At 41.3% G+C, this 23,844-nt stretch overlaps 2 protein-coding genes across 3 annotated transcripts; both read left to right on the forward strand.

The window, feature by feature from the left end:
- Positions 1-672: 672 nt before the first annotated feature.
- TMC4 (transmembrane channel like 4) lies at positions 673-16,141 on the forward strand. Of its 2 annotated transcripts, XM_020798986.3 has the most exons (16): positions 673-778; positions 2,254-2,488; positions 3,376-3,524; positions 3,620-3,781; positions 5,342-5,427; positions 5,518-5,663; positions 5,747-5,894; positions 7,438-7,611; positions 8,759-8,922; positions 9,864-9,990; positions 10,829-10,926; positions 11,324-11,510; positions 12,595-12,725; positions 14,080-14,235; positions 14,530-14,608; positions 15,917-16,141. In XM_020798986.3, exons 1-16 carry the CDS (start codon positions 730-732, stop codon positions 15,968-15,970), a joined length of 2,145 nt encoding a protein of 714 aa, XP_020654645.3. In that variant the 5' UTR covers positions 673-729; the 3' UTR covers positions 15,971-16,141. The 2 variants fall into 2 exon arrangements, with proteins under 2 accessions (XP_020654645.3, XP_078233183.1); XM_078377057.1 differs by lacking the exons at positions 14,080-14,235; positions 14,530-14,608; positions 15,917-16,141 and having other exon boundaries at positions 11,324-11,557; positions 12,595-12,824.
- Positions 16,142-17,938: 1,797 nt separating this feature from the next.
- LENG1 (leukocyte receptor cluster member 1) lies at positions 17,939-23,615 on the forward strand. Its single transcript, XM_072976764.2, has 4 exons — positions 17,939-18,749; positions 19,752-19,925; positions 21,023-21,264; positions 22,221-23,615. Exons 1-4 carry the CDS (start codon positions 18,618-18,620, stop codon positions 22,438-22,440), a joined length of 768 nt encoding a protein of 255 aa, XP_072832865.2. The 5' UTR covers positions 17,939-18,617; the 3' UTR covers positions 22,441-23,615.
- Positions 23,616-23,844: the final 229 nt, after the last annotated feature.

Raw genomic sequence — 23,844 nt, forward strand, 5'->3', positions numbered from 1 at the left:
ATCACATGGATTCGATCTTACAACTGCTGGTCTTCTGAACCTGCAGCACAGGCTTCTGCGGTTTAGCCCACAGCACCACCACATCCATTCCAGGATTACCTGGAGTCAATATGTAAGCTGTTTTAAAAGACAGTTTCTGTGACTGTAGTATTGATGGCTTTAGCTATGGTCCAAAAATGTGCACTCACATGCCATGGTGGCTGAGGATTCTGGGATATTGAGTCCAAAACAGCCGGAGGACCTATCTCCCTCCCCCTCGGACTTCCAACTGCTTTATACTTCCTTTGTTCATGAATATAGCCAAGTTGTCTAAATAAATTATCAAGTATGTGATCTGCAAATAAGATTATAAATAAAGAAAACTTACTGGGAAATCTAATTGCCAGTGAACCCGAGTTTGATGTTTTATGTGTAAAAATTCAACACTAAATTTTATTTTAGGTCAAATCAAAGCTCTTCTCCATCCACCAAATACTGTACCAACCCCAGTCCATTTCCAGAGGCAGCAATAACTTTTCAAGCAATTATGGTAAAGTGATTTTTCTTTTATCACAGCCCTGGCTTTGGATTCTGATCTGTTTGTTGCAAAGCTCCTGCCTTTGTTCATGGGGCAGTCCTTCTGAAATAATAATTAATCCCTGCCCAGACTTCTTATTTCCTTGTTCCTTGTTCCCGGTGCTGCCAAGCGTAAAGTGCACTGAATAAGAAATATAAACGTAACCTGTAGCCATGGCCAGTGATCGGGAAAGCGGTTTGGGGAGCCAAGAAGATGAAACAGGTAATAAGGAATAATTCTGATTCTAGGCATTGCTGGTTTCATCTGGGTCTAGGATTACAAAATTTGCCAGCACTTTTTCGTGAGTTATTCTTACATTGGATCCCTGGTGTGGTGTAGTGGATAGATTACGGTAATGGACTAGGATTCTGGAGAAGAGCATTCAAATTCCCAAATTCCCAGCTGACTGGGGGAGTGGAACTGGTAAAACTATTCCTTAAATATCTCACCTTGAAAGCCTTATTAGGGTCCATATAAGTTCTGACTTGACGGCACACAACACACCCACTTCAGTAAGAGTCCTACTAGCAAATCTCATCTAGGTACATGATTCATGTCTGCAAACAGAATCTTGGAAGAGGGGGTGAAATGTTCTTTGATTGGAATCTGATCCGAAAGAGACAGGCTCCATTTAAACTTGAATGGAACCATAAAAAAAGAACACTGAGTTGCCTTTAAACTGACTTTCAAGAGAAAGCTATCCACTGGGGATCCATAATTTTGTTTCTTTACAGAAAATACCATAAATTGCCCCCACCCCAAAATGGTTCCCTCCAACTTTGTTGTGCCCCTGCACTACAGCCAGTTTTAGGTTGAGGAGAGGGGCTGCTGTACATTTTTCGGCTTCTCTAAACAGAGGCGCAATGGAACATGTACACATAGAAGAAATAGCAATCTAAAGAAATCCAAAAGAGAGAAACAAAAGATAAGACATAAAAAGAGAGGGGAGGGAAGTGTATAGGTATTTAGGGTACGGTAGTATTGCCTTAAGGTTCCGAGCCAAGGTGGGAGAATTCTGAGTATTTGAAAGGAAAATATATCTGATGCAGTGATGGTAGAAACACAAAAAGATAAAAAAAAATCACTCAGTAAATTTTGCCCATAGAAGGGTAGGATAAAAATATTTTCTCTCAAATTGAACAGCAATTAGTAATCCTTTGGGGGAGTGGGCTTTGCTGCTTTCTGTTGTGTATAGCTGAGCTCATCAAACACTTCATAGCGACTCCCTCTGTGCCCAACTAATTTGAATTGCACAGACTTCAGAGCTTGGACATTTTCTTTTTTTGAACTGGCATCGCTGGGCTGGTGTGTGCGCATTTCTGGGAGGAAAAAAAACACACTGTGATAGGCTAATCCTGTCTGGGAGGGGGGAAAAAAGAAGGCTATGATAGGGTAATCCTGGAGTGAATAGATGGCTTTTCGGGCCCTCTTAGCTGGTTGGATAGCTCATTGGTTTAGGTGTGGCAGTTCTATTCCTCATTGTGCCTGCTGAGAGAAGAGCCAGCCTGGGTAGCCTTGGGCAAGCTGCACAGTTCCAGGATGCCCTCAGAAGAAGAGAATGGTAAACCACTTCTGAGTTTTCTCTACCTAGAAAACACTGGGAAAGGCTCCCATAAGCCAGAATCAAGTTGACACCACACATTGATTATGGTTATGGATATGAATATGCATGTCTTATATCCTGTATCCTCCCCCAGGATCCAGTGGGGGCCGCCATGGCCCGCCATCTCTCCTTCTCCAGCTGCCAAGCAACCAGACACTACGTTTCCGTGGCAACAAGGCAGCGACCTGGGGAGCAGCTTGGGAAGAGGCATCAGAGGACGCAGTTGACCCTCAGGAATTGGTGACAGAATTTGTGTTGAGCGAGGAGGAGGAAGACAGCAGACCCCTGGCAGAGCTGCCCCTTTGCTTTCAGGATAAACGAAAGCTCAGGTAGAAGGATGCCTGGATCCCTAAGATGAAGGAGGGGACACCTATTCAGAATGGTCTGAGATGAGATTTCCCCATAATTGTCTCTCCCAGCCTGGCACCCCTCCCAGATGTGTTGGAGTACAACATCCATCAACCCCAGCCACCAAAGTTGGATGTGCTTGCTGGGGATGATGGGCTCTCCAATCCAACATGTCTGAAGGCTGTCCTAGGTTTTATATAGATCTTTGTGGAATAAGACAAACATATGAGGAATCCAGAAGAACTGGGAATAGATGCTGATAACGAATTTGTTGAGTTTTGTTGGGCAGGGGGAGGTATATAATTGGCTAGAGGAGATACAAACTCAAACTGCAGTATTGCAATCAAGACTCTGCTTATGAGCTGAGTTCAGTCCCAATGGGCTCTGGGAGCCGGCTCAAGGTTGGCACAGCCTTCCATCCTTCCGTGGTTGGTAAACTGACTACTCAGCTTTTGGTAGTGGTAGGGCAATGTGAAGCCTACATTATTAAATTGTAAAAATTCCTAGAGAATCCTGCAGTGCTATGGAGTGGTATATAAACAGCACACTTTGCTTTGCTCTGTTCTGCTGCAACACACTTTAGGATAAATTAGAGAATCTAGGGCAAGTTGTGTAGCAGAGAGAAATACTGTAGTTACAGAGTCCAGAGTTAAGAGTCAAGAGGTGCCTCCAGCATCTGCCACCAGAGGCCATGACCCCATTCTCCCTAATGATTGGATGAGGATGCTGTCACGCATTTGTGTTGCAGATTTAGTAACTGTGGAGGAAATTAGGGGCTCACAGTTTGATAACTTCCACAAGAACCTCGATGTTAACATTTTTAACTTCCCATTAAGCCATATGGGCTTTTTGCCCCCACTTTTTCAAGAGTGCTACAGGAGCAGGCAGCTAAAAGACTCAATGGCTGGGAACTCTGGCATGTCGAGAAACGGCGGATGCTGCGGCGTCTCAAGAGCCAGGTGGATGCCGTCATCTCAAACACTAAGATGTGGCAAAGTTCACTGCGCAAAATTGAAGGTATGAGGAGGGGCTCTTAATCAGCACCAGGGCAGGAGTGAAGTGGTTGCGATTTCTGGTCTTGTCCCTTAAGTGTTCACATTCTTTATTCCTAGGTCACTTTGGAACAGGGATCCAGTCCTACTTCAATTTCCTGCGTTTTCTGGTGCTGATGAATTTTGTTGCCTCACTGCTGGTGGTGGGATTTGTAATTGCTCCAAATGCAGCATTTGAAGCCCTGCATCTCAGTTGGACAAGTCAGCTAAATGGCAGTTTAGGTGAGCCTGTCAACAAAAATCCTTACAAATAAAGTGATTTGAGCACTCATTCTAATGGGCTGAAACTTCTAAGTACAGTATACTGAGGAGAGAAGAAAATTTTTTCTCTTTATCTTCTGGCAAGTCTTTATATCTTAAAGAGCAACACAGGAGGCAGAAAGTCAACAGGTGGAGCTTTCTTATAATAACAATTCCATGGTGGGAGGATCTTATTTGTTAAATTTTTGCATGTCATATAGGGATTAAACATAGAAAGCATTTGTACACTCATACCACCAGGAAAGGCCTTCTTGACAGACGTCCAGAGCCCCATTTAGCGGGATAAGTATTTATTTATGCCATTGTTGCTTAAATTTATATCCGGAATTTCCTCCAATGCAGTGAACGCTGTAAATGACTCTCACCTCCCCCCCCCCCCCGCACACACACTTTTACCCTGTTAGCAGCCCCATTAGGTAATTCAAGCTGAGAGAATACAACTAGCCCAAGCATACCCAAGTAAACTTAATGGCAAAGTGGGGATGTTAAACCAAATCTCATGGATCCCAGTCTAACATTCTAAACACTGTACCCCACTGTTTTCTCCAAATAGCATTTTGAAGTATGTGGCGCTATACACAGTGCCTCCTTGGGCCTTTTGAGGAGAAAGGCAGGATAAAAATACTTTAAAAATAAATAAATAAAAGTCCTGCTTAAAGAGGTGACAGTGACTATAAGACAATCTGAAACATGTACATGAATACATCCTGCTTTCTGATGGGAGGTTCCCCATAAGCTCCTTAGGAACAAATTTTAAAATTATCTAACTGAAGCATAGGAATTTTTGTTAGAAAAAAATGGTGATGACTCACTGAACAGGTAAAAAGTTTCAAGAACAAAGAATTCCATATTCTACAAAAGGGGACAAGTTTTCATTTGTTTGTTTGTTTTTATTTTCATTTTAATCCAGGTAAGTTACTAAAGGTTCAGATATTCTGTCCTTGTTTTCCAGTTTATCCTTTTGAGCCCATGGGATGAAATGTTCAAACAATTCAACCCATTATTTCCATCATATTCTGCAACACGTAAACTGTACCTCTGTACTGGAATCTATTGCACAAATGCAAACTAGGGATATTTACATGTGTTTATTTTGATTCCTCTTCTTTATCCTCCTTCCTTGATTTAGATTTTTAAATAATAGTGGCAGGAAACCTTTTCAGTTCTGTCAGAGTGTTTTCATTTTGTGTTTTGTTTGTCTGTTGATATTAAGGTGAAGAAAATAAAGTATAGAAACTCCTCTGCTACAGTAAGGACTAGAAACTTCTAAAAAGGAATCAAAAGCCAAGTTCTCAGAATGGCTGTGTTTCCCCAACTGGTATCAGGTGTCGCACTCACATATCAAAGCTATGGAATATACAGGCCTGCTTTTATATTGAGCTCCGGGAGATCTCTGTTTCCCCTGATGCCTGAGTTCTTTAAGAAGAACTGGTGGGTTAGACAATGGGACTTGAATTCTATGGGGATGTGGAAGCAAAGTGAACCATTCAATCCTCCCCCTCACCCCCTTTTTTTAAACAGTTAACGTGTCATGTCTTCATTACAACCCCACTCCCCAAGGCTTGGTCAGCTACCCTTCATACATCATGGATCTTTTGTCAGGCAAGGTAAGAGAGTGCATCACCCATAAAACAAACTATGGAACGCTGCCACAAGTTAATGGCCCCCAGTGCTTGTCAATGTATTTCTCTTTGCAGGGGTTCATAGAGCAAACATACCTGTTTTATGGCTACTACAAGAATTCAGCTGTTAATTTTGTTGGCTTCTCGTACAATATCCCTCTCGCATATCTGCTCACGGCACTCTTCTACCTCCTCTTTTGCTTGAGCTTGATTGTACGGAGGTGAGTCTTAATAAGTTTTCTCCACCATAGCTTTCTTCAAAAATTTTCAAATTGAACATCTGCCCCTCTTCATTTTCCCTCAGGTCAGTTTATTGTCTCAAACACAGCCTGGTTAGTGAAGATGCTTCTCTTGGCTCCTACAGCAACAAAGTCTTTGCTGGGTGGGATTTTGGCCTCATGCAGCAGAAGATGGTGCAATTAAGGCAAAAGAGTATTCGCTACGAACTGCGGGTAAGGCATTCCAGGGAGGCTAGGAACAGATTTCAAGGTATGCTGGCAACGTATGATTGCAGCACACCACAACACAGATCACATGCCCTAGGGGCATGTGAAATAACAAGCTAATTAGGTCTGGATTGGGTCAATGCCTCACTGAATGGAGGTCCAGCTAGGAAACTCTTATATCTACTGCAAATTCCATAAATCAGGCTTGGTATTAACAGCATATGATAATATCCAGTAGAATCTTCTTTCAACAATTAACACTCACCAGCTACTTTAAATACTGATCAGAGATAGGAGAGTTAATAGAAAATAATTAACCATGTAATTAACTGTTACTGACCTCAGTATCCAGACTAGGAAAAATATTACTCTGAAAGTACCTGTTTCTGCATTGTTGGTTTTGGGATGGTTTTGCCATCCACGTATATACAAAGGCAAAGCAAAAACCAGGTGCTGTAAGAAATCCAGGCAGAGTAAATCAAAATGAGAAACTAATGCGTCTACATCCTGCTCATCAAGAATTTCCAGTTCCCCCTCTCCACAAACACAAATAAGGAGTCTGCATTTGAATAAAGAAACATAATTCAGTTCACACAACTAAATTCAATGAAAGGAACATTTGCCTTTTATCTGTACCATCAGTATGTTGGACTTCTGCTTATCACTTCCCCACATCCCTCTTGAAGAAAAACGAGACAAGCTTAACCCCCCCCCCCAAAAAACTATGGATTTACTAATTATTCTTAGCTTTTTTTTTTTAACTATTTGCTGTGCCAAGATAAAATCATACCAGGGCCAGAATCCAGTTATGGCTGTGTAAGATAAAGTTGCACAACTTTGCTGGGCATTATGTCCAGGCAATGCACAATGCACCATTGGTTGCATGGTTGCTATCACAACCAATTGCACAATGTGTTTGTGAATAGCACTTCCACATTGGCACTGTTGTAGCTACCGTGGGCATAACAAAGAGTCATGGCGCTGCTCGGAGGATCCTTCTACATCTTGAATCTATTGGGCAACAGTCTATTCCCAGTGGCTGCTGGAAAAGGTAAGGAAATTACCCCTAGAAAGTTATGCCTACGTTAAGTACACAACAGGATTTCAGCCAGTGTATTTTGTTTTCTCTTCTCCCTGCTTTCACTTAACATCAGTGTTAAAAAATATGAATTAAAATTTGGGTATGGATTATCTTCTGGGCATTGTAAATTGATTAGTTTCTTCAGTTCTGGGGGTGGGGGAAAATCAAATTAGTCTTTAAGATAAATGTCTGTTCCTGTTGTCCCTTCAGAAGTAGAATCTCCTTACAGATGGATGCTATAGCAATCAGTTCTGCAAATTAAGCATCTGTTTACCTTTCAGTAACCAGTCACAAAATAAAGAACACTTAACGCAAGCGACAAAATTGAAGCAAACAACATGCTATAAAAAAGAGACATCTTTCACCACTTGGAAGAGCACCTCTTCTAAGAAAGTTCTACATGTTTCATCCATTTTGACGCTGAGATGCTAAAATCTTTATTCCTCTTCTTTTCATACCTGGCTTCAGATGGACCTGGAGGAGGCAGCATTCCGCAAGTCCCAGGCAGAACAGACCACAGCACAGCAAGTGTGTCTCTACACCCTCCGAGGCCTGCTTAATATTCTGGTTTTGGCACTGCTGGGAGGATCCTTTTATTGCATCTATCGGGCAACAGACTATTCCCAGTGGCTGTTGGGAGATGTAAGGAAATGACCCTCAGTTTACTCATGCAACCTTACCTTCCCCATACTTTGGTCAACCCTGTTACAGAAGGAGCACCTTGCTTGACATGAGATTAGATGTTATATTGTCAGGACTGGCAACCAAAGTGCTGAAAAACTGGGTTAAGATTCTTGTGACAGTTGCCTTCAATTGTACTTTTTCCAAGCTACACCACATACAGAAATTTCACCAATCACCAGCCAATTGAGGTTCTGCCTACAAATGGAGTGGTGGCTATCAAACAATTCCAAAATCTATACCGGGACAATTTGTTAGGGCAACGAAAAAGGCAGAAAAATGCATACAAACCTTCAAGACTACTAAATGGCCTCACTGGGCAAGCTGTTACAAAAACTGAGTAGGAGGAAGGGGAGCAAAGTGAGGGAAGACTCCACTTTCAAGGTGGACTGAAATGCCGTTGTTCGTTCCAACAAGAGTAGATTTGCTGCATCAGTGTGGTGTTCATCATTTTTGACTGACCAAAGTCCCATTGATTCAACAGGGCTATTTTAGTTGGAATTAACAATCACCTTTAGACATGAAGTCTGCACATTGTCTTGAAAGATAAAGGCACTTAATTTATTGATTCATTTTAAGGAGCTAGGCATTATATGCCGCTCAGAGTGGTATAAATTTACCAGATGGGTGGGATAGAAATAAATAAATAAATAAATAAATAAATAAATAAATAAATAAATAAATAAATAATATATTTCTTCAATCGGGTTAATTTTTAACAAAAATTAACATGTATTTTTTTTGTTTCATTTTGTTTAATTGTAGTTAAATATCATAACTTCCCCCCCATCTGTACTGTTTTTAATCTTGTGAGGTGTCTTTCATTCCCAGTTATGGAAGAAAGATGATATACGAGTCAAAACAAAACAATGTTAAATAAAAACAAAATGAGATAAATAAGAAGCTCCATGTCTCCTGTACTCCTCCATCTCACTCCCATCGCTTTCTGAAACCGACATGGCCAATTGCCTTTCTTGCTACACTGATTTTGCCAAATTAATCTTTATATCAGACAAGAAAAAAATAACCAATTTATCTGATATGCTTGCACAGTTTAACACGTCTACTTCTTCAAAAACAATTAATCTTTCTTTCTCTTTTTTTACAGTCAGACTCTCCAGTCAAAGGTCAATATTTCTTGGAGCTACTTGTAGCCTATCTCCCGTCTGTTGTCATCACAACTGCCAATCTTATTGTCCCCATAATCTTTGAGGTCATTGTTAAACAAGAGAAATACCCTCTCAGTTTTGAAATCAAAATCACACTTATCAGGTAAAAGACATTGCTTGGTGCTTGAGGTGCCCAGTCTACACACACATTCTTTTTTCTTTTCTTTTTCTTTCTTTCTTTTTTGCGGAAATTACTGTACGGTTCAGTTATGCATGACAAGAAGGGCATGATGTACTATTCTGCTAAGGAAACTATACAGTGAGGGCCCTTTGTACGAAGGCCTTATCAGTTCTCTTTCATCGGGCAGCCTGTCCTGATTTCTGTAGTTTCTAAATTATTTTCAGTTTGTTATAGTTAGGTGCTGACTAGATTAATGACTATCAAGTCATAGAATAGGAGCCCTTCATAAATCTTTTGCCTTTGTGAGTCAGAGCATGTTTTTTTCTCACTATTTATGTGCAAGAAGAGGCCCACAATGTAAAACTTTTTTTTTTTTTACTTTATTAAATCAGCAGTTTTTCACATCTTGAGATCCCATGGCTAAGTCCTGGTGCTTAGAACAGTAAGTTGCAACTCAAGTAGACCCATTGAATCAATGGAACTTATGGAGGAGTTGAATCACTAAAGCCCCACATATTCAGTGGCCTTACTCTGGTTATGACTTACTACACTAAGCAACATGATTTCAGCTGTTGTTGCCTTCCTTGGATTTAATTATAAGGTTCTAGTTTCTTTTTTTATCCTTTTTAAGAGATCTTTCTTGAATTCTTGTTAAGGGGACTAAAACTTAGCAGCTACGGGATTAAACCCAGGACTTTCTGCATGCACATCTGCTATGCTAATAAATTTTTGTCCTGCAGTTTTTAATTTCGTTCTCTCCCCCCGCCCCAACAGAAATTAGTCCATATGTATGTCCATGCTGAGAAAATCGTAACTAATTCATTTCTGTATTTTAATTTGCTCTCCAAGGAACAGGCTTGGCAACATAGTGGTATTGTTTTTAATTTCATCATCAGCTGAATGTCTACATTTCTGTCTGACAGGAATGTTTTCCTCCGTATGGCAAGCTTGGTGGTTATCCTTGTCTCACTTTGGGCCCAGATCACCTGCAGTGGGGACCCACGGAATTCAGAGTGTCAGAATTGTGGCTACAATAACCACCTTCACCCGGTGAGTTTAGAAAGGAGCTAGAGGTTTGAAAGGAAAAAAGGACACTTGGATTCTGTGGTTGAAGAGTGAAATAGGCTAAATTGAGACTAGGTCTTGGTACTCTTAACAGAAGCTTAGCTACCTCAAGGCCTCTAGTAAGCCTTCTCTTTTCTCGAATAAAGGTTAGAGCTTAGGAGAATGTTTTTTTGGGGCTAAAAGTGTTGCAGAGTTTTGAATTTTTGGTTAAATTCCCTTTTGTTACACAGTAGAAGTACAGAGATTCACAGAGGAGAATAGCTTCAAGTTTCCCAGACAGACCACTCCTTTCTCACTAACATTTGTAAGAGAAAGCATAAAAATGTTTACTTACAGTTGAGAACAGACTAACAGCAAACTAACAGACTGCTTCCAACAGACTAAAGAAAGAGAACTCTCAGAAGAGAGGCGGGGCTCTCTTGGAATTCAGAGGCGGGAGGGAAGAATTGGTTAGTGCTGGATAGATTGACAATCACCCCACCCCAGAGAAGTCCCTTCCAGTCCCTTCAACCACAGGCAGCATGAGAGGTTGTAAAAACTCCAGCAAAAACTTCCAGAATGCCCCATCACTACGTCTTACTGTTGGGACAATTCTGGAAGTTGTAATTTTAAAAATAACTTTTCCAGGCTTTGGAATGGTGTTCTAGAGTGGGGTCAGATTCTGTGACAAGAAAAGCTTTGGTAGATTAGAGAAAGGGGAGATGCCAACAATGGATTCCTGGTTTATTTTTTGAAAGACCTGGGACAGGAAAAAAAAACCGATGGAAGTTGCAATATGACGTGTTTCAGGAAGGATCTGAAATTAGCCTTTGTATCCCTTTAGTGCTGGGAGACCTCCGTGGGGCAGGAGATGTACAAGCTGATGATCTTTGACTTGCTTACCATGCTCCTTGTTATGTTGTTTGTGGAGTTTCCAAGAAAGTAAGTTTTTTAAATATCACCTGTGTTATATTACCTGCGTCATAAGATAGTTCCCTGAATAGTATTAAGTGATTTGGCTTGGTGGGATTTTGCTGATGGAGTCAGGGGGAGAAGGTATGGAGTTAGGCAGGTGTGGTGGATGGCGGGTGCATGCGTGTAGCTTGGCATCAACAGTAGCAGCTTACTCCAGAAACACTATTGTATTCTGTCCACTTCGTATGGTTATTAATTCCATTTCATATTAAATTGTAAAATGGTTCTGTAGTAACAGAGGTGAAAAGATTCTAAAGACTAGTGAGTCTGTTTCACTCTTAAGGCAGAACAATTCATGCATTTCACCTTGACTCATGTTTTTTCTTTCTTTCTTTCTTTTAAATAAACATCTGCTTCTTTCTAGGATGTTAGTTACTTCCTATCCCTCATGCCTCTTCTTCAAATGGTGGGGGCAACAGGAATTCCTAGTGCCCTACAACGTCCTGGATCTGGTTTATGGACAAACCCTTTGCTGGACCGGGGCTCTTTTCTGCCCCCTACTGCCTGTACTTAACACCATCAAATTTATTGCTGTCTTCTACCTGAAAAAGGTGACTGTGGGAAGGAGCTAGCACTGAAAGAAAACACAGCTGGGAAGGTAGTCCTGGTGCATAATTACCAGGTGGAAGCAGAGTGGAGGAGTCTTAATTTGGGGGAGAGTCTAATTCAGAAATAATTAGACTTTAAAAAAAAAAACTCAAGTAAACCTTTCTTCATGGTTAGATCTGCCACAGAATCTCTGGATGCGAGGCTGAAAGTTGGAGAAGGTTCATACACAATTGGCTGTCTCCGTGTGGCCAGGGAGAAGGCAGTCCTAGCTTCTTCTGCCCATTCTAGCCACCTAGAGTGGTCCTAATCCGACCAGATAGGTGGGATATAAATAAAATAAAATAAAATAAATATATATATAAATAAATAAATAAATTTGGTTTCCCGACTTGTGGTTCATCCATCTCCTACTTGCGGTGCCTGGAACCTTGATTACGTCCAACAGGCTGAGAAGGGCCAGGAAAACAGAGTTGGCAAGGGGGGAGGAAGGCGAAGCCCCTGTTACCTTATCTCTTGCCACTTCTGGATAGTTAAAATGAGGTTCCAGTGTTTAACTTTCAGGTTAGATTAATTAGTTAGAGCAGTGGTTCTTAACCTTTGTTACTCGGATGCTTTTGAACTGCAACTCCCAGAAACCCCAGTCAGGACAGCTGGTGGTGAAGGCTTCTGGGAGTTGCAGTCCAAAACTCCTGAGTAACCCAAGGTTAAGAACCAGTGAGTTAGAGCACTTGTAATTGACTGTGACAGTGCCCCCCCACCCGGGATTAATCAGCAAGTAAAGCAGTTGCTGTGGCTGAAAAGCAGCAATTGGTATAAAAATGTCATTCTCCCTTTCCACCTTCTAAGATGACCCTTGCTTTCACACAGAATAAGTTTAATGTTCCTAATAAAGTCTGTTTCTTAAGAAGACATAAAGTATGCTTAATGCTTTATTTTTTTACTTTTTAACCTAATCAAGTCATTGACTGAAACTGTTATGATGAATTTATTTGACATTTCTTTAACTATGTTGAAGAAGTTCAAGAAGAAAGGAAGACAGAAGTCTGGGTTCTTGACATTGTGAATGTTTTCCCCACTTTGTCCTAGCTAACCCTGTTTGCCAACTGCTGTCCAGCAGAACGGACCTTTCGTGCCTCCAGCTCCAACTTCTTCTTTCTCTTGGTTTTGCTTCTGGGCCTGATTATTTCATGTGTCCCTGCATTATACAGCATGTTTGTGTAAGTATAATGACCTCTTTCTCCCCCACCCCCCAATATAGCTGGGGGAAAATGGAGCTACTTCTTCTGACAGGTGTTGCCGTAGTATTTAATCCTCAAGGCAACTTGTCTCCAAGTACGTACTGCTCATTTGTGCCAAAGTGCTGCCTCTGCATCTCATAGTAGAAGACCATGCACATTTTTCAAAAACTAAAGAACCATCAAGGACCAAGGCAATCCATCACACACAAAGGCAGAAGTGTGAAATGAAAAAAGAGCTGGCTGCTCTGTAAATAAATTAAGGCCAGAGGAAGGCATCACACACATTGATTTTTGACTGCTAGAGGAAAAAAAAAGCAGAACACATGCTTGTCACAAAGAAAGTATAGGTTCTGCCTCTGGAATCTTTAGTTTAAAAAACTAGGTCACGAGGCTGTCAAGACCTCACTCCCCTTGAAGCCTTGGAGAGCCAGTGCTGTTCTGCTAGAAGGACAAAAGCTCTGTGACTATATAAAGCTGATTCACATGTTCGTATATATCTACCATTGAATAATGGAGTTGGAAGGGGCCTATAAGGCCATCGAGTCCAACTCCCTACTCAGGGCAGGAATACAAATCAAAGAATATCTGACAGATGGTTGTCTTACTGTTTCTTCAGCTAAAGAAAGTAAATATGTAAGGAGGATTCTATTCTTGTTAACCTCTTGTAGTCATGTGCAGCATGTGTAAGACACAGCTGCAGGAAAATGTCTAGCACATTTATTTAATTACATTAAGGACATCTCCACAGAAAATAAAGTACTGTACAAATCTGAGATATTCAAGAGGGATGTTATACATTAACCTTCCTCAATTGGGTGCCTTCCAGATATATTGGACGATCCAAACAGTGAGTTGTCATCTAATATGTTTGAAGGTAGGCAGGTTGGAGAAGGGTGTTAGACATCAAGTCTGCATGAACAAATGGCCCTGTCTAGCTCCAAATGTATAGAATTCTAAATCGAGGCTAACTTCAGGCTGAGTGTGAGGATTTTCAAGAGAAACAGCCCAATTGGAGCAATATATTTTTTATGAGATGCTGCTAGAAGAAAAATGCTGTCTGTGTATCTTCAAGAAGGGATTCTGTACTTTTAACACCTGCTTTTGCTGTTTGAAAAATGTCCACCGCATTCACAGATTAATAAAGGCACAAAAGTTGTGGTTGAGAAAGCCTCCTGCCCTCTTTTTTCAGTAATATTTTATTTGTAACCATCTCTTGGGGAATACAGAGATGCAGCAGTGGGCTGTATATGTTTTTAAATATACAAATATATTCATTTCCTTCCTCCTCTTTCCATTACCAGTGTTTCAATCTCATCCCAGGTTTCTCCCACAGCTTGCCCCCTTCCAAAGCCTGCGGTCCATTCCAGGGTGAATCCGCCATGTGGAATTCTGTCATCAGGGCTGTGTCAGAATTACCCCACCGCGCTCAGGATTTCCTGGAATTTTTGGGCTCTTTGGCATTTGCTGTACCCTTGTTCCTCCTCCTAAGGTAAGAAGGAATTCAGTTTCTGAACTGGATGCTACTTTGCTGAGGTTCAGAACAAAGCTTAACTGTTGGACTATGACTCCCAGAACCTCCTGATGTCTACAGTGGATGGGAATTCTGGGATATGTTGTTCAAACGGTTTCCAAAGCTCTGGTTGATAGCATGGAGAGTAAGAAGGAGAAACAGGACTTCTGTCCCCAAAGTTCTGCCTCTAGGGAAATGGAATACAGCATTAGCACTATGCTCTTAAATCTACCTCTTCTCTTATATCATTTCTTTTGCCTCCTCTCATCCTAGCATCCTCATGTTCTACCTCAAGGCTCTGGCTGATTCCTACAGCTCCATGGTGAAAGGCTTTAAAGGGCAACTCCATCTGGTGAGTGCTTTGTAAGGGACATCATTGAAGAATGTGGGTACAGAGGGATGGTGGGTGATGAAAATCCAACTCCAGGATTGGCTTGGTTTAGGATGAACAAATGGCAAGCAGAAAAGATGAACAAAGGAACATAAATGTAAGCGTGGGTGATACTTTTTATTGGACCACAATTTTTTTTTAAATCACAAGCTTTTGTGGACAAAATATCACTTCTTCAGGCTTAGCACAATTCCCTCATGGGTAGTGCAGAAAAATTGCAGGCAAAAGTCCAGAAATTAACAGCGCTTGTCTGTGAAAAGTGATATAAGTTCTCTTGAGGCCACTGTCTTGAGCAGACTTTGTAATCTGGCTGGAATTTTTACACCCCTGCTCTTAAAACCAAAAGATTGCTCTGAGATTATTGCTCCTCACGTTGCCTGCTTGAAAAATGGAGTTTTTTCTTTCTGGCTCATGGAATTGGAGAGAAACAGCATAGACACATAGCAGCCTCTAGTCTAGCACAAGTTAGGGGTTATAAGTTGTTGTTTTTCACCAGGTAGATGCAGCTAATTGTACCAAATTAATCAAACTAATGTTTTTACCTGGTGAGTACAAGGAGATGTCTCTTCAGGTTGCAGTCACCTCTGGCTAATGTAAAGCATCCATGTGGCTGGTGTTTAGAGTCCACACCATCTTGTAGATGGTGCTGCACATGACCATTAATGGTATCTTATATAGTCCAGAAAGAACAAAGGTCATGTGGACGATACCTTTTAGTGAACCACATACACATTCATATTTTCAAAAGTATTACTGTTCACTAGTTATTTATCTACAACATTTTTATACCAATTAACTATGTCCTGAGGGCTGTTAACAATAAAAATTAAACATCATAAAACACTCAACATATCATACAGAAGAAAAACTAACTGCAATACAAGTTGATTAACTAAAGCCAGCACTTGTAAATCAGGAACTGCTAAATATTAAAACTCTTTAGATTATTTTTAAAGCCCCGGGGACACGCAGAGGTCTTCACCTGATGCCAGAAAAAGTGAGACTGTGCCTGGTGAACCTACTTGTAGAAACAACTGGAAGAATCATATTCTTTCCCTTATTGCAGATAAAAGGAGGGGGTAGCGAAACAAGATGAGAGATAGCATTGATCTGGCCAGCAGCAGCTTTCTCTAACCCTCCCCTATGCTGGATTACAACTCTTATTACCCTGGGAACAATAGAGACCACCTGGCTAGTGAAGACTCTTTGCATAATGAGAGAACTATTCCCGGTTGCTTTCAGCTTTGTCTTTCTGTCTCTTTCACTTAGGAGGGCCAAGACAAACTCTTTCTAGTGAAACAGATCTCTGAGTTGAGCCAATGAAACAAGAGGAAGTGTATAACAAGATGTTTCATCTTCTCATCGGAAAGAATTTTCAAGACCTCACTGCATGTATGTTTCCTGTTCCTCCTCCTCTTAACCCATCTCTCTCAAAATTCCGTCAAAAGAGTCTTCAGACAAATTTGCTAATAAATGTATTTTTATTGTCCTCAAGAGCAAGAATATCCTCTGTTTTTCCTAGACCTTTATACTGAAGTTGGTACCTCTGGGTTGTAGCTTTCCTTTATAATATTTCTCTTTGTACACTTCTTCGACTTTGGCTAAACCTTAGCTTTGTTTACTTTGCCAGGCAGCTGTAAAAAGCCACACTGGTGCTCTGCAGATGTGTTAGAAGTAAACTCCCCTGAATTAGGAAATACTGTTTTTTTAAGGATTAACAAGCTAATATAATGGACTGTTTTAATATGTATATACAGTAAATTGTTGTTGTTTAGTCATTAAGTTCGTGACCCCATGGACCAGAGCACACCAGGCCCTCCTGTCTTCCAATGGCCAAAGTATTGGAGCCTCAGCTTCAGGATCTGTCCTTCCAGTGAGCACTCAGGGTTGATTTCCTTCAAAATGGATAGGTTTGTTCTCTTTGCAGTCCAGGGGACTCTCAAGAGTCTCCTCCAGCATCACAATGTATATAAATAATAGTTATTAGGAGCCTCGTGGCGCAGTGGTTAAACTGCTGTACTGCAGCCAAAACTGTGCTCATGACCCGGGATTCAATCTCAGGTAGCCGGCTCAAGGTTGACTCAGCCTTCTATCCTTCCGAGGTCAGTAAAATGAGTACCCAGATCGCTGGGGGTGGGGCAATGTGTAGCCTGCATAACTAACTTGTAAACCGCCCAGAGAGTGCTTGAAGCGCTATGGGGCAGTATATAAGCAGCACACTTTGCTTTTTTTTAGTTATTACCAGTTATTACTTTTATTTCCCATTTCTAATTTGCAAAGAACCTTTCTATTTCAATTGGCAGGTGCAGGCACTTATATGGTTCCCATACTTTTGAAAACTGTATATTACTAAAAATTTGATGAAGTGATACCAAAGTATCATATGAAAGAGATAAACAACACCTGGTAGAATTGTTTATTTTGTTTGGTTTCTAATGCTAATTAAACAGAGTTCAGTGGATTTTAATTTTTAAGTATTATTTTAGCTATATCAGGCTAAGTGGCAGTCCTACATAGAGTGACAGCATTCAAATGAATAGTTCTTGTTTGTTATAATTACCTTATGATTCATTGAGTTCTGCGTAGGTACGACTACTGCTGAGTGTAGCCCAATTTTAATATAATTATTATTTTAAAAAACACCATCCAGTACACAGGAGTATTTCTTTGTCTCTTTCAAGATCCTTATACTTCCTGTGACATGTATGTAACAACTAAAAGCAAATTAACTGTTATTTTTACACTAGCATCATTGGGTTTTTCCTTGTATCGAAATGCATGCAGATCCAATCAGTTAACTGACAATCTTTTTAACAGTTAGTTTACAGCCCAAAAGAAGGGCTTATATTATACTGTATTAATTATATTAATTTGGGAGAAATTAGATACAGACTAAATGTAATGGGTTTGAGCAAGAATTCTTCAGAAGGTTACGGGAGAACTACCCCCTCTCCAATATTTTCTCTTAATTTCTTCCATTAAGGAAACGGTGCTTTATAAATGTGAGCGGTGAAAACCTTTGATCTAAACCAGTGGTTTCCAATCTTGTGTCCCCAGATGTTCTTGGGCCACAGCTCCCAGAAACCCTGGCCAGCACAGCTAGTGGTGAAGGCTTCTGGAAGTTGTAGTTCCAAGAACAGGTGGGGATCTGAGGGTGGGAACCACTGGTAGACTGAAGCCCCTTTAAGTGCGTAAACATATTGGTGGAAGCAGGCTTCCTCATTTCCCTCCCCTTCAGCAGGGAGAAGATGTTACCTGCTGAGAGAGTGAGCAGGCCACATTGAGAACTAAACAGAGACCCATGGAAGGTGGTGGAGGCACTTCTAGGAATAAAGATTTTTCATCCATGGAAAGCAAATGCTGAGTTTGCCTCTTGCTCAATACATTGAATGCTATGAAAAATGCATCTATTTATTTGTTCCTGGTAAGCTGCAACTGGTTTGTGGGTTTGGAGCAATTGCGTCTGTGCTTGGGAATATGATGATGGTTATGTGAAAAAGTTATATAATATGTAATAAGTAAACGAGTATCTGGTATATAATTTTACTGTGTTATTTAATGTATTAATTTGGAGAAAAACCATTAAGAAATGTAAATGATGTGAACTTTATGAAATTTAATATTATCTTACACCATGAGAAGAAATGGTGGAGAATAATACATTTTAACTATTACTCAGAAGTACAATTTGATGAACAAAGGATAGAAATAAATTCTGGAGAGGAAAATGTCATAAGACCTTGCATTTCTAACGTTGCTATGGCGACACGCAATGCTATCAAACCCCAGCCTCCTTAGGGTACATGCGTGATGACGTAAAAGTACGTGCAAAATCGGCAGGTTCCTCGTCCAAAGAGAAGCAAAGGGCGGGGCTACATTACACCAATGGGAAACGAGAGGGTGATCTCGGAAACGAAGAGGGAAGGAGAGGCAAGGCAGGCTTCTAAGAGAAGGAGGAGTTTCAGCTAAGATGAATATCCTTCCCAAGAAATCGTGGCATGTGCGGAACAAGGACAATGTGGCCAAGGTGCGGAAGGACGAAGCCGAAGCCGAGGCCCAGCGACAAAAGAAGGAAGCCAGAGCCTTGCTCGCCGAACAGGAGGCAAGTCACTGCTAGGGCGCATGCGCGAAGCAGTAGTATGGACGGGGTATCTTGCGCATGCGCTTTATCTCTAGGCTGTGGCGAGGGAGAACGTTTTGCGTTACGGGCGCTTCTGTGGCGTTTGGAACGTGTTCCAGTTCCTTCCATAACTTTAGAGAGTGTTTTGAGGAGGCTTAATGGAGAAATTCCAGCTCTATAACTAGTTATATGATTATAACTAGAATTTCCCCGTCGTCCGCTTTTAGTTTCTCCAAAATTCTCCCACAAATAAAATTATTTTGGGGTTTTAAAATTAACGGCACTATTTGTGTATATGGTGTCCTGTTAATATGTATCTCGGTCAAAAGTGGGGAGGGAAGGTGGAGAATGCTTAGCAAAGTTACTCGGTTGGGTTCAGCTTCGTATAAATCCTTCAGCTGCCCTGCTTGGGCACTGAGAGTTGTAGTGCAGCAAAGTAACTTCAGCAAGCTCTTCATTACACCATGTTAGTTCTCTACTAGAGAAGGAAGACAAGAGTGCCTTCCAAAGATTGTGGCTTTTCTTACTCTAAAAAAGATGTTTCGGTCAATTCATCTGCTCAAGCTTCAATTAGAATTGATAACAATTCTGGTCCATCCAGCAAAGCTGTAGGCGAGGAGAGACTATAGTCCAAGGACATGAAAACTGTAGTAGGCACCTTATTCCATACTATAAATAAATATAGTATGGCGAGGGTTGTTCTGGAATAAATGGCATATTATAATTTTCACATCCTGGGTCTATAGTCTCTCCTTGGCAACAGCTTCATCATTTGACATTCTGTCTTTCAAAATTATTCAGAGTTCTTTATTTCAACCTTTCAGGTTTGTTGGGAATAATGCAAGAGACTGAAAAATTGAGAAACAGGAGATACAGAGTTGTCATAGATCAGAAATGTGTGTAAACCTGTTGAAGTGATGTAGGTAAGGAGGTGATAAGGGTGGGAAAGTACTTCTTGGATCCAATGCCATTCTGTGATTCTAGGCTCGGACTGAATTCCTGCGGAAGAAAGCACGTCTGTCAGCTTCAGGAAGGGATGCTAGCAGCACAGACCTTGTCCCTTTAGATTCAGAAGAGCCTTCACGCCATCTGAACCTCTTTCAAGAGTTGCAAGAGAGTGGCAACAAAGAATATGAGGAAGAGAAGAGGCAAGAGAAGGTGAGGTGGCTGTCAGAAGAATGGGAAGGCTTTCTTATAAGTTGCAAATCTTGTGGGCCAGATGGCTCTAACTGGACTGAGCATTATGAAACCCACTGTGCTATCTCTGCAGAAGATAAACTTAAAGATTGTGTACAAGCTGGTCAATTATTGTTCTTAGCTTCTGGTGGCACAAGATCAAAACATGGAGGGCTATTAGCATAACCATTCAGGAATTTTTGCAATATCTGTCTGTGCCACTCTATCAGATGTTTGTGACAGTTGGTTTGGTGTTGTGTTTAAAACCAGTGCTTTTTTCCCTGCACAAAATCTAGACTTTTGCCTTTTATTTCTAGCCCCCACAGGAGTGCTCCTTGAAAATATGTTGAGGCTTCTCAAGCTGAATTGAATAATTATATGCCTTGTAAAGGAAGAATGTTTACTTATGATAATGCAAATCAATTACCTTTTAACGAACTACCCTATCCTACTGTTAGGGTGGTACAAATTGAAATTTTCTTTTCACACATTCAATGGAGACTGATCAATAAATCTGTTAGTGGATTGTAATTCACTTACTGAAAGAGGAAAAAAAGGATTATAATCCTTTCATAGATTTGTGCCAACATAATTGTAATAGCATGAATTGTGGTAGCAAATTGCATCTAATTAACAATTAGCTGCTCATATTTGTAGTGGCATGACCAGAAATGCAAGCAGTAACTTGATTAGTGATGGCTTATACCATTATATTTACTCAGGCATAAATCCACAATAGGATTCTGACTTACAGATTCAGCACTGAGATTTGGTGAACAAGTCAAGGAGCATGGGCATTGTTGATATGGAATCCAAGCATGAGATGGGCAGATGCATTAGGGCCATGGCTGGCTGGAGAATTCTGGGAACTGTAATCTTGAAAAGTAATTCTTCCAAGCCATGGTACTGATGTGTCTTGGTAGCAGCCTACTAGAATCTGCTCTGAGCTTTGTAAAGGTAGTGCAGAGGTTGAAGTAAATCACAGATAACAAGTAATTTAACAGGGAGCGCTTCTTCCAGGAGTGATGTTAACCCTGCATAGGAGGGTTACTTACTCTGGGTTCTCTTACACCTCCTAGGAGCGGCAGGAAAAAGCTGTGGGGATCCTCACTTACTTGGGCCAGAGTGCAGCAGAAGCTCAGCACTGTCGCCCCTGGTACCAGCAAATGCCAGAACGTGGTAAAGCTGTTGCCAAGGATGAGAAGCTGAAAGATAAACTGGATCCATTGGCCGAGATGGAAAAGCACCTGCGGAAGAAGAAAGGGTCCCACAAGGAGAAGGGAGAGGGGAAGCATAAGGAGAAAGGCAGCACAGCAGTCAGGTGTGTAGATGGACATAGATCTTTACCTTCTTGCCGATGAGGTCAGAACATCAGAGTGAGATGCTAACTATATCCTCCCCCTGACACTCAGCTGAGCTAGTTGAGCCTGGGCATTTAAGGAAACTACCAGCCCTAGCTTGGAAAGGAGGGCCATATAAAAGTGGTCCAACTTGTGCATCTGGTGGATTTACCCGATTCCTTGTGGGGATGAATGCATTTTGTAGAGGTGCACGTGTACAAAGGCTCAGCCTCCAGGATATCTGAACTCCCATAGCCTTGTTGAGGCTTAAAAGTTCTAAACCTGGCATAGGTCACCACAACTTTCTGGAATCCCTATGTGGTGCCACCTTCGGATGAAAGGAATATAATTGTTATAATTAATACAATTAATTTTTAGAAGTCACTACATTGTCAGTTTGTGAAATACCTGTTACTAGAATTATATACTGTACTCGTGAACTGTTTTACGGGCAGCCAGACTGTATGCGTACCAATCCCATCAAGGTCCTTTTCATCACCTCATAGTTAAAGCCTTTTTAACCAGAGATGACAATCATTAAATTCTGGATCTTTTAACAAAGCAGGTCTCCTAGCAGCAAGTTTGCATCTATTCCTTAAGTTTCAAGCAGAGGTGGGCATATTGTAGTCCTCCAGGATTTGTTGAACTGCAACTCCCGTGTGTCCTAGCTCCTGAAAAATGCAGGAGTTTCAACCCTCCATTTGTACAGCCACACTTTGCTCCCCCATTTTAAAGGGTCAGCTCCCCAACCAGTAGCTGCAGAGAAGTTGGCACTAGTGAGCAGAGGACTGGAGAATGCAATTGTTAGCTTTGAAAAAAGTGTCTGGTCTGGGTATGTTTCTAGCTTGCTCTGGCTAGGCTAAAGACTATACAACCTCTTTAGCTTCCTTGAATGCTCTGTGTTTCTCCCTTCTCCAACCCCCCGACCTTTCCACAGGGCCATGCCTTCACCGTCTTCATCCGCTCTAGAGCAGCTGCGCCAGGAGCGTTTGCAGCGTGAGCATGCAGAACGAGCCCGTGCCGAGTCTCTTTTGGCTCAGAGAGCTGGGACTCTCCAATCCAGGCAGGAAGAAGAGGAAGTTGATGAACGAAAACGTAGTTACAACTCCCAGTTCAACCCCCAGCTAGCAAGGAAGAGGGTCTGGGACCCCCAGTGAGGTGGTGAAAAAACTGCAACAACTCATTTTGGGATGGGAGAGAAAGAGACATGAGTGTGCTTTATCCCTTCTTGCACCTTGGCGAGAGTGGAATGAAGTCAGCTTTTTCTTCCGTTGAAACTGGGCCGCAGTCCAGCACAACATGTGGCATTATTACATTATCTACTGAAAGCAGAACAGTGTTGAAGGTTTGCTTTGGGTGGACTTTAATACTACACACTCACCTTATTAACTCTAGTCAAGGGAATACGTCAGGGATAATCTGCCTTGGGCTGGATAAACCAAGTTTTTTGTTGTAAAAATGAATGCCAGGTGTTCATGTATTACAGGTTGGTGTTGATAGCTTATGAATTCTGGCTCTGTACTTCGCTCCAAGGGCCCACTTACCTCCATTCTCAAAGAAGTTAAAGAAGAAAGATACCTCATGAGTTTTCACTGAGCAGCATACAGGTGTCGATTTGATTATGCAAATAACAGACTTGCTTTGTTTCCATGTTGTCCTCCAGAAGAAGCCTCAAGAGAACAGCAAGAGTAGCTTTTTGCCATGAAATATGGAATAGCTGAAACAAGGGGCTGTTTATACCTGCTCTGGCCTGCAAGCTTGGTGTTAAACCAGTTAATACTGTATGTTAAAGGTCCAAACAAGATATGTGTGTGAGATGCGGAGAGGTGTGATAGTTGGAATACCATGAGAAAGGTTGTTAGAAGACTGCAGTTGGGAAGAATGTGGTTATTGAGAAGAATTTCCATGTGGTTATGTCTGCTGAAGTCACTTGACACAATCATCTGTTACTAGCAAGTTGGGAGCAGGTCAAGAGCAGCTTCCTTCCTTTGCCAAACATGCTGCTGTGCAGGATTGGATTTTCTCCATCTTCAGCATGACTTTCCAAAACACAATTAGAATGAAAATGTTTTTAAACTACCTGCAAGCAGTGGAATAGGATATATTCAAAGCTGCAACTATGAAGTCATAGATTTCAGGAGGTGTTACTATTGTATCTGCATAGGCAGCATTATGCAAGGCAAAACATGTGATATGAAAAGTAACAGATAAAAAGACTCACAAAATATGGAGATAATCGCCTGAAGTCATAGAAATGAAATATAGCCTGTGTGTTAATGCATATTAACGGACCAACTAAAGCAAATAAAAACCCTTTATAGCTCTTCCATTATCTAGAATTCCAGTGGCTTTTGGACTGAATATAGCTGCTCATCATTCTAATCTGGCACGTTGCTTGTAGCTGACACAAAGGCCGCCATTCCCATTAAGAGAGTTGGGTGCTGCTACCATACTAAACATGCTCATCCAAGCCAAATATCCTTCCCCACCTTCACAGCCTGCTAAATGTCTCCTGTAGAACCTGGCCAGCCACATATGTTCTGGCTGTAGCAGTTTGCCCC

Source organism: Pogona vitticeps, chromosome 6 (assembly GCF_051106095.1).
Source record: "Pogona vitticeps strain Pit_001003342236 chromosome 6, PviZW2.1, whole genome shotgun sequence".
NCBI classification, from domain to species: domain Eukaryota; kingdom Metazoa; phylum Chordata; class Lepidosauria; order Squamata; family Agamidae; genus Pogona; species Pogona vitticeps.

What these genes read in the sequence shown, in the direction of transcription:
- TMC4 (XM_020798986.3), top strand. Translation starts at nt 730, where the DNA reads ATGGCCAGTGATCGGGAAAGCGGTTTGGGGAGCCAAGAAGATGAAACA. An exon ending in GAGCCAAGAAGATGAAACAG is followed by an intron (nt 779 to 2,253) that starts GTAATAAGGAAT and finishes ATCCTCCCCCAG; the next exon opens with GATCCAGTGGGGGCCGCCAT. An exon ending in ACAATAACCACCTTCACCCG is followed by an intron (nt 9,991 to 10,828) that starts GTGAGTTTAGAA and finishes GTATCCCTTTAG; the next exon opens with TGCTGGGAGACCTCCGTGGG.
- LENG1 (XM_072976764.2), top strand. Translation starts at nt 18,618, where the DNA reads ATGAATATCCTTCCCAAGAAATCGTGGCATGTGCGGAACAAGGACAAT. An exon ending in CCTTGCTCGCCGAACAGGAG is followed by an intron (nt 18,750 to 19,751) that starts GCAAGTCACTGC and finishes CTGTGATTCTAG; the next exon opens with GCTCGGACTGAATTCCTGCG. An exon ending in AAAGGCAGCACAGCAGTCAG is followed by an intron (nt 21,265 to 22,220) that starts GTGTGTAGATGG and finishes ACCTTTCCACAG; the next exon opens with GGCCATGCCTTCACCGTCTT.